General features: G+C 34.8%; 1 protein-coding gene across 9 annotated transcripts; it reads right to left on the reverse strand.

The window, feature by feature from the left end:
• LOC100255351 (ubiquitin-conjugating enzyme E2 7) lies at window positions 1–13,622 on the reverse strand. Of its 9 annotated transcripts, none has more exons than XM_010652740.3 (8): window positions 13,427–13,619; window positions 12,605–13,152; window positions 12,418–12,520; window positions 11,463–11,560; window positions 11,270–11,370; window positions 4,856–4,933; window positions 4,658–4,760; window positions 107–307 (listed from the first exon to the last, which is right to left on the reverse strand). In XM_010652740.3, the coding sequence occupies exons 2-7, from the start codon at window positions 12,657–12,659 to the stop codon at window positions 4,665–4,667; spliced, it is 531 nt and encodes a 176-aa protein (XP_010651042.1). In that variant the 5' UTR covers window positions 12,660–13,152; window positions 13,427–13,619; the 3' UTR covers window positions 107–307; window positions 4,658–4,664. The 9 variants fall into 9 exon arrangements, with proteins under 9 accessions (XP_010651041.1, XP_059593438.1, XP_002284116.1 ...); XM_010652741.3 differs by lacking the exon at window positions 107–307 and adding an exon at window positions 1,103–1,310; XM_010652742.3 differs by lacking the exon at window positions 107–307 and adding an exon at window positions 3,972–3,982.
• Between the last annotated feature and the right edge of the window lie 83 nt (window positions 13,623–13,705).

A 13,705-nucleotide genomic window follows, 5' to 3' on the forward strand; every position in this document is an offset into this window, starting at 1 on the left:
TTCGCAAAAAGCAAAAAGTTCATTATCAGAACTTGACATTATGGACTCACACCCAATATTAACAAACCCATTTGAATACAGAGATGTTCGAGTTTGCAATAAGTACTCAGCCACGCAGAGAATTAAGAACTAAATAAATAGATGGACGCAAGACCTTTTATGATATGGAAATTCTACAACCGATACAATTTCCGGTGAACCCAACAAAGTAAGAAGCTGTGCCTGCAGTTTAAAACATTTCTTGTGACCGTCTCACACATCTGCTCACCTTTTTCTTGAATTCATCCCTCCTATCTCTCCATTCCTTCTGCAATTATATAGAGACGCCAATACAGGTAAGAAAAAAAAGCTTCATTGATCCAAATTTCTTTATATTCCATGAAAGGAAAAAAAAAATAATACAAATATTAAACATGATACAGCTAAAAGCCAGTATATGATAAATATGCCTGCTGGCCAAGAAGTTCACACAGATAAATAAGGATTCAGAAGATCAAAAGTATAATGTAAAGGGCAATTCAGATTTTTAAACACTTGTACAAAAGATCGCTAAATGCGGTGAATTCTGGGTGTCTAGATGGACAAAAAAATTGACCAGGACTGCAGAATCATTCTGATTAAATATTCGAACAGCCATTCAAAACAAGGACAACCCTTTTTCCCAAATACTAAAATGAGAAATGGTCATGGGGCACGTCGATACATCCTAATACTTCAGCGTGTCTAAAATAACAGCCTTTGCTCTCAACTTGAAGAAGATGTGCATTTAATGTTTGTACCGGAGTATATTACTAAAGGACCATAAACCACATTCCATTGACCTAAAGGACCATAGCTGTCAATGGAATAATTGGAAGAAACTAGGGATTGGAAAATAAGTGAATAAGAAGAATCAAACGTAGGTAAGGAAACACAAGTGCATAGATGAAGCATATTACTAAGCATTATGAGATGAAGAATCAAAAGTAGGTAAGGAAACACAAGAGTGCATGGATGAAGCATATTGCTAAGCATTATGAGAAGATGGGTTGAAAAAGATTCCAACCATCCATTACAATTTAAAAAAAAAGTGGTAAATAGTTCAAACTATCTATCACAAAGCTAAAATAAAAGCAAGCTTCTGATAGCATTTGAAATACCAAAACAAATTTGAGGAATAAAAACTCTAAAACACAGAAGTACAAAGATGCAATGGAAAAAAGAATAAAATGAGCTTCATCGATCACGTTGCAAGGATATGCCGCTTCCTGCTTTTGAAGCCAGCATTCTTGGAAGCACAATTTGCAACCCCTTGTGCACTTCCAATATCTCTGAAAAAGATTTACAATTCATCCGTAAGATTATAAATGCAGAGTCTAGTCTCCACATATAAAAGGCAACATGAACAAAGCCATATGCAGGGATAAATCTTACCCAGCCGGTAGAAGATGTCCTAACATTAAAAGAGTACTCAGTTGACTGGTTGGCAATTAGAGAGATAGTGTAAGCTTTTAAAACATCAAAAGAAGTATCAAGGACTGGATGGACAGTAGAATTAAGAGGTTTCTGCACCAACCCTATGGTTATGAATGGAAGATTCACCACTAATTGAGACATACCAGTCAATCAACACCATTTTACCAATATGTTAGTCTGAAGTCTCAATTTGAAGCGCTAGTCATTCACAACCCATATAAAGGAACTCATGACCTCAAAGGGGTTATATTCTCAATTTCAAGAATCATTCAAAAACCACATAAATCATAACCTCAGACATTCATCGGCCCAGTAAAAGAGTCAATTAACAATCCCAGTCAGTTCAACAATCTAGTCACCTATCATGCCCATGATGTCATATGTACATAAGTGATTCCAGAATTTAAAGATAAGAGAAAAACCAGGAAGCTAGCAGAAAAACATGAATTATTTTTCCATTTAATGAAATCAACTAAAACAACCAGAATGTAGCATATAGAAATATGAAGAATAATAGAGTTTCCCTGGCCAGCACCCTGATGCTATTTTCAGGTAAGACTGGAAGGAAGACCAGGTGGATCTGTATGCTGCAACAGGCTCAAGCTCTAGTGAGCCAAATAAAAGTGTGAATCTCTTCATAGCAGAACTGACAAAGGATGAGCATGCATGATAGGTGAGAGTAATGGCAAGAACAAACAAACAAACATATTTGTAGGGAAAATGAGTTCCTAGGAGATTAGCAAGGGATGAGGCAACAGGATCCCAAGTTCTAGGACTACCAAAACTAAGGACAATGGGAACCAATGAAGAGAAAATGGGTGTTGAAGCAAGTACAAGTAGAGCTGAATAGGAATATTGCTTAGGAGGTCAGCATGGTAATCACCATGCATAGCAGAAATCAGACTTGGAACCGGAGAACACCACTAACTAAAAAGGTGAAACAGCTTAGTGCCTGAACAGATGCTTGGAAGGAAGAAATACCATAGGTGGTACAAATGGTCATCCAGGGGATTATCTTCAGTTCTTTTACTGACAAAATGTTATGGATAGGGCACCTAGTATTTCTCTATGTGAAAGTTCAACTTACGCAATGGAATAGGAGATTTGATGGACCGCCTGATGCATTGCAATCAATTAATTGCCATTAGGCATGAATATGATTTTCTATCATTTATAGCATATCCTCCATCTAGCAACAGAGATATTCGCTAGTTTGATTCCATCATCTGGCCCAAAACTGCATTCGTTGCTTCAAAAAGTTACACACTTCTTATCTCCCAGTATAAGTGATGAGGATGAATATTCAAGATATATATCAAGAAAGGGAATTAGTATTAGTTGTAATTAAAGTAAGATTATTATTACTTGGAATTAAATTAGGATTAATATTTGTTGGAGTCTAATTAGGATTAGCTAGTTGAGTTATAATATAATTAGAATTTGAGTCATGATATGTTATTAGAGTCCTAGTAGAATAAGTTATTAGAGTCCTAGTAGACTTTGGATTTCTTAGAGAAGCCTATAAATAGGCTAATCAATGTAAATCAAAGGAATGAATTTTGATGAATAATATTATACTTTCTTTCATTGCAAGGTTGCAACCCTCAATGGTGAGACTCCATTGATTTTCTTCTAGGTGAGACTCCTAGAAGGCCTTAGTGAGACTCTAAGGTTTTCCATCTTTTCTTCATTATTTCTTCTTTCTCTCTATTTCTTATCTTATAATTTTCTCTACCATAAAGTTTATTCCTTGTTCCTGTCCTTACACCCTAAAAATAAAACCCTAGCCCACCTACCCTTGAGTGTAGACAACCATCCTAGGGTTGTCCTACATCAATAAGTATTCAGCTCAACAAATTAAAGGGATCGACATTCCCTTCAACCTAAGAGAACTTAACAGCAAGAACATCATGGACTTGGTCAAAAGGTTCAACAATTATATGTTTGAGGTTGAATGTCAAAAGTTGTCGAGTCAAGTGATAGATTTGAAGAAAACTCTTCAGCTCTTCAGAAATTTTCAAGTCATTATAAAAGAACCAGCTTTGAAGAGTTCTTAGTTCCAGAAAACAAGTATTCAGGTTGGAGGAGGATCTTAAGGAGGTATTACTATGACGTTACTTTGAAAGCATTTGTTAAAGTAAAACCTCAAGAGTAATTTCAAATAAAATTTTGCTCCCAATAGTTATCCAAAGTGATACTGCACCCTAATGTGGAAAAATCATGACAAGCTTTGCCAGACAAGACCAACCTGGGACAAAAAAGTTTCTGAGAAGACCTTGGGACAAGAACCACCTAAAAATAATTCCGTAGACAGCAAGAGAACTGCTTAGGATCAAACCATCAGCAATGAAGCATTTCCAGTTAAGCACATGGTGAGGAAAGAAGCTATTATCAATGCATACTTTCCACAAAGAGATCTGAACAAGGACCCATGTCCAAGTGCAACACTGAAAGAGGCAGTTTGAAACCAAGGAGTAAGACCTAGGAACTAAAGTTTTCATTTTCTCAAGCTACAACTCCATTCCTTCTCCCTTAACAAAGCTCTAAAGAGCAAAAGCATGAAAAAAAGGGGAAACCATGGGAACATTTTCCCTTTTTTATCATAGACCACATTTCCCTTTTTTTTTAGCTTAGACCTCCAAGGTCTCTACACCTGAAATCATCAATCAAAGAAGGGACATCCAAGAGCTTGATGGCATGCCCATGCACAGAATTCAAGGTTAATATTGGCAACTCATCCGCTCTTCAAATAAACTAATCACCAAGTACTCGAACAACTCCCCAGCCATTCCCCATGAATCACTAGAAAAATCCCAAGAATTAAGGAATAACTTGAACCTCCCTAACCAACCAAAAGCAAGTTACCGAGTTAACCTTCTGTTAGCACAAAAACATGCAGTCTCTCCCACTGCAACTTTATCAACTTCCCCTCTCAAGTTCCTTTTTACATGGATCATCGAAATTTCTTATGCTGACACCATCCCAGAGCCATTTTCAGAGCTGCAGGAAATGGAGACCACTGTGGACTCACTGTATCTATACCAAACCTGAGCTCTGCAGCAGACCTTAGTTCTAGCTGGCCAAACAGATTCTTCTGACACCACATTTATTTACCATACACATCTAAATCCAAAATTTATGAAATAAATTATCATAAATAAATACCACAAAAAGTTTCAAACACAAATTCTGAAAATATTACCTACGCCTTAATGTAGTTCACAGGTATCATGACATTGACAGCATTTGGGTATGCACATACACAAAGCATGTAAGCAGCATAGCTTGTAATTAACAAGTTCAGCCTATTGTCAACGTAGAAAAGTAAATTACAAACACCATAAATAAAGAGAAGTTGCCAAAGGAGAATTGTGGTGGCATACAACTAAGTGTCACTTACTGCAGCTTCAATGTTTGCAGGTGATTCATCATTAGGGCTGGAAAGCATCGATATGATACTCAAAACTATACTTTCAACCTGTGACATAACATCAATGCAATAGTTGTAAGTGCATTAATATGGTCGCTAGATAGGGAAAATAATTGTCAACACACGATGACCTTAAACTCTATAATATTTGCAACAGGAAACTCCCTTCTTCCCTCCAATGACAATGCTATTGATACCCGTAAGTCTTTTGGTTCAGTTACATTCCGTCTGTTATAACACATACTCTTTTTTTTTTTTTTTTTTTGATAAGTAAACAGGTATTGTATTAATAAAAAGGTAGACACGACGTATACATATACAAAAAACCAATAGGGGCAATAACACAACCATCTGTTATGACATGTGTGATAAATCCTAAGTTAAATGAACAAATAGGCAAGTGTAACTTGTTTTACAGGCTAGCCAAGGATAGGAGTTAACACCCCTTCCCACCCAATATATACATGTGTGCGTGTGTGTGTGAAAAGAATAGAAGAAAAAATAATAGAAAGAGAGAGAAAAAATAGTAAGTAGTAGATGTAGTCGCTGTGGCACAAATGCAACCATCATTCATTCATGATATTTCATTGTACCAGTTAAGTTCTTTACAAAATGATATCAACTTTAAGAAGCCTTGGATTTTCTTCCTGAAAGTTCTAGGCATCCGAGTTAAATAACTAGGTCATTATTATATTTTAATTTTTCACAATCACTTGCAGGAGAAAAAAGTGCAAACCTCATCAATTATTGAGCAACAAATAGACTTGATAGCCATGTTCTTTAGATGCAAATGCTATGAATATAAAGAAGCCTTGTACTGCCTTGACAATCAGGTGTTTAAGGCATCATAGTTAGACAATGCTAAGTATTATGTCAAGATTTTGTAAGGTGATATATAATTTCAAATTTTCACTATCATTTATGAGATAAAACTATTTTTTCAATTGCTCCATTCTAGAAAAGAGCTTTTGACTTCAAATGATGTAGAAGACAACAGGAATATTGTATTTAATGGCATGTCAGAACAGAACTCTAAAAGATAGTACATTAAAAAATGCAACTACAAGAGGGCCATTGATAGGGGATAAACAAAATTATTATCATGCAACTTCTTTTACAAAATTATTAATCACAAATGTATAAATATCAACAAAGAAGATACGTTCCTTGTACCTTAAACAAAACTTACTAAAAAAAGTCAGAGCATGTTGGTGTTACATCTAGTGAGGAAGAAGACTTATTAAGGAATGAATATGAAGGGAAAATTCAAGGGGATTCATTAGGAGTAAAAATGACATTTGTTGGGCTTGCTAATTAACTGGAGGCTTTTATACACATTTCGAATGTATGAGCTATTTTATCGTATGTACATGGGTTGCACCCCCTTTTGCTAGCCGTTTTTAATCCATTATCTTTATTTGCTCATAAAAAAAAATGTGAGCCTTTGGGCTTCCTTTGTATACTCCATGTATACTCTGAGGGCACTGCTTTTGGTGCTTCCTCTTTTCTTTATATACATTTTTTTATCTATAAAAAAAAAATAAAAATGTGAGGGATATTTTGTTGTTATATGCAATCTTATATAGGGATGTTGTATTTTACCATCTGACAATTTTCATTAGAAGGGCCATTCTAAGCAATAAATAATGTTCTAAAAGGCTAAAGGTAATCTTGAGGCATTTTCCTCAAATGAGGCAAAGCGTTAACCTCGAGGCAAACAAGGCATAAGCTTCAACTTATGTACACACACACACACACAAAATCACATAAAAATATAACAACAAGCAAACTATAAATTATGATCAGAAAATTGATTGTTTGTCATTTTTAATAGTTCAAGTCTCTCTCATAGCTTCATCAAAAAGTGTCTTTGGCACCATCGTCACTATCATTAGTAAGATCCTCCAAATAATCATCATCATGTCTAATTGTTCTATCATCTTCCCCATTAGTATTGTTGTCCACCCATTCTTCTTCTTCTTCTTCATCCACCAATTGCAATGGTTTATTTTCTTTATTTATCAGTCATAGGATGATAATTTTTTTCTGATGGGCCTATGATGATCATTATATATGTCTAACCACTACTTAGCAAACAACTCCTCTATTTATTCTTCAAAATCTCTTTCTTTCTTTCTTTCTTTCTTTTTTTCCCCTTTTAGTAAGAGTTGAATGAAAGTTAACTAAGCTCTTATTTTTGCAAAAAAATTTAACCCCAGATGCAAAACTTATAAAGTATATACTGTAAGACTAAAAGAACTTAAAACCCATTGAATATTGAATGCAGGGTCTCTTATAAAATCTAAACTACTATTTAAAAGGAAAAAAAAAATTATTGTTTTCCAAAAATAGCCTTAATGAATTCAAACTTGTTTGGATGCCTAGGAAATACAATTACAACAAAACAAATTAAAACTTTTGACAATAACAATGGCCCAAATTGAGTTGGAATGAAACCAAGTATGTAAATTTCTCAATTAGATCTTTCTATAAATCTTTACTTAGGGAAGTCAAAAAGCCCTTCCCGGCAAGCGTATTGTAGGGTATGTGGGCACCTACGAAGGTAGGTTTTTATGCTTGGAAGCACTTTGGGGCAAGCTTCTAATCTTGATTAACTCAAAAGGAGGGGATAGGTTTTGTTGAATAGGTGTTTTTTTGTGCAAAGCTAAGAAAGAAACAATGAACCACCTTCTACTTCATTGTTCAAAAGCTAGAATATTGTGGTACTTAATATTTTCTCTCTTTGGAGTGGTTTGGGTGATGCACTCTTTTATGGAAGGGAATCTTTTGGGATGGCATGGCCTTTTTGTAGGGAAAAAGCAGAGAAAAGCCCTAAATATGTTTGTTTTGAATTGTTTGGAGGGAAACGAATAGGAGGTCATTTTTAATGATATTGAGTAGTTAGACCAAACAATCAAATCTAATTATATGTATGCTTTTGTGAATTGGGTTAGGGCATACATAAAGTACCATTCAATGTCTAATAGATCTTGTAGATGGGTTGTGCTTCAAGTAAGGAGAGGGTGCCTTTTTGTTTGTCCTCTTCTCGCTTAGATTGGACATTTATTGTATATATTGTATGTGCTTTGGTGCATCTCCTTTTAGGCGCTTTCAATACTAATGCTCATTTGGCTATAAAAAAAAAAGCCCCAAATTTCAATCTTTTCTTCTTAGGCCCATGGAGCAAACGCATCCACTCCCAAGGATTTTCAAAATTCAGCTCTTTTGCCCATAGGAATGCCCACCAATCAAATTGAGGCGATTGTCATGCAGGGCATTGAAACTTGTCATGAATTGACAACCTTAAAAGTCAACTATAAAGACATCACTTAGATAACAAGTTATCACCCCCTACAGATAAGAAGGTTACTTTATTGAATGGATTATACTCACATCCTTACAACATGCCACTCAGCTAAAAACCTTCACACAACATGATGTGTTTCTTCTTATTCATTTCAATTTATTTATTCCAATGAGATGAGTGGTATATGCTTTGTTACTCTATTTGTAGGACTGATATGATGTTTTGTCGTTTGTTATTAAAGAATTTATAGTTAAAACTTAATTACAGCCAATCAAGTTCATGGGGACTTGATGTCATGTTGCTCTTTTCCCTTTTCTAGCCCTAATCGATACACATAATAATAAAGATTTGCTATTTTTTTATGTTTTTAGATATAATAAATTGTGTTTAGATAAGAAATTTTTCAACACAAACCCTAATTTCAACTTCAAGGAATGATATTTGAACAGATGTGAGGACATTAACATCACCTGAATGAATATTGATTTGTCTTTTCCTTAAATAAGTTGCCTTCTATCATCTTTATTTTGTTTTCAAAAAATTAGAGATTTATTTTTGTATGGTAATATCATTTCATCTAATTACAATTTTTTTTAAAATATATATATATATATTTTTATGGAAGAATCATATAATGACTAATTATATCATTTTTAAAAAATTATAGTAATATAAGTTGCAATTATGTACATACTTTATTCAAGTAATATAAGTTGCAATTTTTTTCTCTTCTATTTTTGCCTTTTTATTCCTCAAAACGTTTACCATTTACAATGAGTTTTAAAAGTGAACAATAAACAAAATGTTCCATAGCTTATGATATACTTTCTTATCACAACTTATTTAATACTAATGTTCAGTAATTTTATTTAGAGCCTGATGTTATTAATTCGAGTCCATTAAGATGTCCAGTTGGTTAGAAGGAATGCTAGGATGTATAGTAGGGGCGCAAAGTCCTAAGCTTGATTCTTGTTGTTGGTTCAATGCTTTGGATTACCTAATGTTGTTGTAGTGGGTGCAATCAAAACCCTGAAGTTTAAGTCCCTTTGTTTAGTTTGAGGGGCTCAACCATGGAAGGTTCCTCTATTTAACATATATATATATATATAAATTTTAAGCTTTCACTTGAATCTCAAAAATTGTGAACAAAGGATGAAAGGAACATATGATAAGCTTAAGTATAATAATACATCTATTTATTATTTTCTTGATTTTATCGACTCATTAAAAATAAATTGTTTGATAATGGAATTTTTATGCATTTTTCAATTATCTTATTTTTCTTTATATTTTTTACAACTAAAAATTAATAATATTTTTTTTACCAAAAATATAAACATGTATAATAGTTTTTTTAAACTAAATGCAACATTTTATTAATATATTACAAAAAGCCCACAAAGTCCTAAATCCATTGAATGTTTGAAGCCTAAGCCACAACAACCTGAAGGTTGTAACCTCGAGGCTATTTTTTTTTTTTTTTTTATTGGCAAACACACAAAGAGCATATATTAGCAAGGAGCCCCATAAAGCAAGCCCAAAAGCCTACAGGGAGTATACAAAAGACGCCCTAGGGCACAAAAAGAAGTAGAAATACAATACCAGCCCTCACCTAGCACCTAGCCAATAAAAAAAACCGAGTAAAGAGAGAGGACCTTCATTTACAACTGATTTAGACCACACCCAAAGATTACAAACAAAAGAATTTTTCAACCTATTCATCGATAGCTCCTCATTGTCAAAGGCAATCCTATTTCTTTTCTTCCACACCGTCCAAAAGATACACGAAGGGGTTGCCTTCCACACCTTTCTGCGCATCTTGCCCATATTAAAGCCACTCCACCCACTAAGGGTATCTCTAACCGAATAAGGCAGGACCCAAGAAACACCAAAAAAAAGTAAATAATAATTCCCATAACACTCTAGCCTTGGAGCACTGAATAAAAATATGATCAATAGATTCTTCTTCCTCACAGCAAAGAAAGCATCCGTTGGCTAAACACCGACCCCTCTTTTTGAGTTGATCCAAAGTTAACACTTTACCCCAAAAAGCTTCCCAAGCAAGGAAACACACTTTAGTAGGCACACAAGAATTCCATATAATGTTGATAGGGAATTGAACACCTCTTCTTGAATCTAAAATGCTATAAAGAGATTTAACTGAGAAAATCCCATCCTTTGTCTCTTTCCACAACAAACAATCTTCCGCAAGAGGATTAAGCCTCCTCCCCCGAATTATCACAAGTAATCTCTCCACCTCCTCCACCTCCCAGTCATTAAAGGGCCTAGAGAATCTGGGACTCCAAACCCCTTCACCTCCAAAATGATCCCACATCTCCTCTATCCAAGCCTCTTTATAAGATGCAAAGGCATACAAAGAGGGGAATGAATTACAGAGAGTGGAGTTCCCATACCAATTATCTTTCCAAAATTTCACCCTTCTACCATTCCCCATAGAGAAGCCCACCCTGTTTTGCAAAAGAGCACCTTCCTTCCTTATATCCTTCCAAAAACCAACTCCAAAGCCCTCCCTGACCTCTTTAGAATACCACCCCCCTCTATAAGCCTCAACAAGGTGAGGCTTCAGCCTTGAGGCCAATTTATAGTCTTATCTTGAGGCAAGCTCGAGGCACCAACCAAAATAGCCTTTTGAGAACCCATTTGAAATTTGCCACCATATGAAGGATTTGAGTTACCATAATACCAAGAAAATATATTTCATGAAATTAAAAAAATAAAAAAGTATTATATCCATAATTGTGATAATATTAATCATTCCCATGTTTTAAAAATCATGACATTTCCATATGATACTTTCTGGTTCTATGGAACTTTGATTAGCGATACTTCCTATTTCCATTAAGATTTATTTGTTTATTCTTTCTCAATATTATTGATATTCGAGCTATCTGCTATTCACTATTCACTTAAGAATAGATTTATAAACACACAACTGCAAAACAGAAGAATCTTGTTTAGTGTGGCACTTCCATGTTTGCATTCAATTACATTAATGGGCAACGTCTCTATCATGAAAGCAAAGAAGTGAAGTGAATTTGATATGCTATATGAATTACCGTATGGATTGGCATCCAGCGCTCACTTGCAAGCTCATATCCATTTGGGTCCTCACCAGGAGGATGGAGAATTGATATGCATACTCGTCCATCTGGATAAACTGTAATTCATGCAAGAACCAAGTTGATTTCAAGCCATGCTCCAATGGTAAGAGTCAAAAATCAAACACATGCAGTTGGACAAACAACCAACCATTGGGATGCCACACTTCTGAAGTAAACTTCACTGTTGGAGGACTGTTCGGATAATTGGGTGGAAAGCTCATGATGGCATTGAAAAATCCCCCATCACTGCAGTCATATTTCAGTGAATAATCAACACAATTGGGAAACAATCCATGCTTTATGCCTTAATTGAAAACAAAAAATAGTGTCATTAGCCTAATTGTGTATCTAAATTGAGAGAGAAAGATACTAAACAATAAACACATATCTACAAAACCACATTCACACTAACAATACCTTATAGAAAGTACATATTAAGATTAGATCAAGTTGATACAACGAAAATATATTATCTAACCATCAAACAAGCATTGATGAGAATCATGGATTTTCAAGAACCAGTGATAACCCACCCACTGGACAATGTCTCAAGAACCTTAAAATCACGAACTAGAGCTTAAATTTTGTTCAGCTACACATACACAGAATTGAAGTGAGATGAAGTTCCGATTCTGGAATTCAATATCATGCTTTTGTTGCAAGAGTGCTTCTTGGGAATAGGGGTGGTGTAAGGGAGTTGAATTTGATTCCAAATCCACTGGTATAAGAAGCAAGAAACCACTGGAATTTGAATTGGGGCATCCAATTCCAAGGTTCCAATTACCAAACAGAACTATGTATTCCTAGAATCTCACAACATTTATTTTGACCCCAACCCATTTGCAACCGAAAAAGGACCTACATGAAGATCCTCTGTATTTTGAAATAAGTAGTTATGGTAAAACCCTAAAATGACCAAATTCGATCAAGAAAAGGCTGCAATTTTTAGAAATTACCAAGAATCCAATTTAACCAAAACTTTAGAAAGAAAATCAAAACTAAAAGGCACAATCTCAACCTTGATCCAATCCTTCCCAGAGTAAAACCTAAAACATAACAAAGTACACAACATTCAAAGCAAAAAAAGAGATTGGAACACGTACTACAGAGTATCGGGAGGTCCAATAATGGTGACACTCCATTCAAAGATATTGCTCTCGTCGACCAAACCGGCGGAGAAGCCATCAACGGGGTTTTTACAAAGATCTGCAAATGAATAAAAAAAAAAGAAGTTTCGAATCCGCTCCAAAACGGTGTTCTTAACGAAGAGATTTAAAATTGGATCGTTACCTTTGAGCTGTTTTTGGAGGAGAAGGCTTGCTTGATTCGTTGAAGCTGAAGCCATAAGAGATGAGAAAGCAACGAAAAGCTAATGTGAAAGCGAAGAGAGAATCTTTTATATAAGCCGACAGTGCTCTGCATTTATTAGTTCGGCTCGCGCAATTCTGGAAGTTTTTCCCAACCAAAAAAAAAAAAAGGAAATTAGGGAAAAAGTTACCATGACCCCACACTCTCAGATATGCCACGAACCTGCAACGGTGTTTGGATTTTTAGAATGATATTTCTTATTTTTAATAAAGGGTTAAATATTAACTCTTAGGCCTATCAAAATAAGTCATAAAAAAGAGAAAAAATAAATTACCTATAAAAAGTTAAAAAAACAAATATCACCTAAGAGTTGATTTTAAATCATGCAATCCTATCCCAACTCAAGTTTAAAGAAATGAGATTGGATTAAAGTTATGTTGAATACTTTGGATTAAAGATTGGGATGTTGATTGTTTATAAATTTGAATACTTGAACTCTTTAACGGTGTTGGCTTGCAGCGCCTTTGGACCTGTAATAGACCGATACGTAGAATTAAAACATCTGTAAGATTCTCTAAGCTTTTACTTACGCGTGTCGGAGAGACAGACGACCGTTTGACACTTTTATGAAAAAAGTTAAAACAAAAATGTATACATTTAATATAATATTCAAATCAAAGAAGGGAAAAAAGAGATAGAGAAGAAAAGAAAAGAAAGGACACGTGACACCAATTTCAAGGCAGGTCGTAATAATAAAAGAAAGAGTATTATGGAGAAAAGGATAAGGAAAAGATGCCCTTTTACCTCACAGCAATCTGCTCCGGCTGTCCGACTCTGATAGGAGTCGTCTAAAGTCTAAACGTTCGAGTTTGAGTGAGCGAAGTGCGCACCCTCTTGAAGCTTCTCCATAATTCATGACACAAGTTGACTTGAAATACCTGAAAATCATTTCCTCGCAAATAGGCCTCTGGCTCCACCATTTTCCTTGCTTATCCAAAATCTCTGAGTGAAATCAAAGCGGATTGACATATAAATTAAATTGATCTTAGACATATAAATAAATTTAAAAAATGAATCTCAAAC

Source organism: Vitis vinifera, chromosome 6 (genome assembly GCF_030704535.1).
Source record: "Vitis vinifera cultivar Pinot Noir 40024 chromosome 6, ASM3070453v1".
Classification (NCBI taxonomy): domain Eukaryota; kingdom Viridiplantae; phylum Streptophyta; class Magnoliopsida; order Vitales; family Vitaceae; genus Vitis; species Vitis vinifera.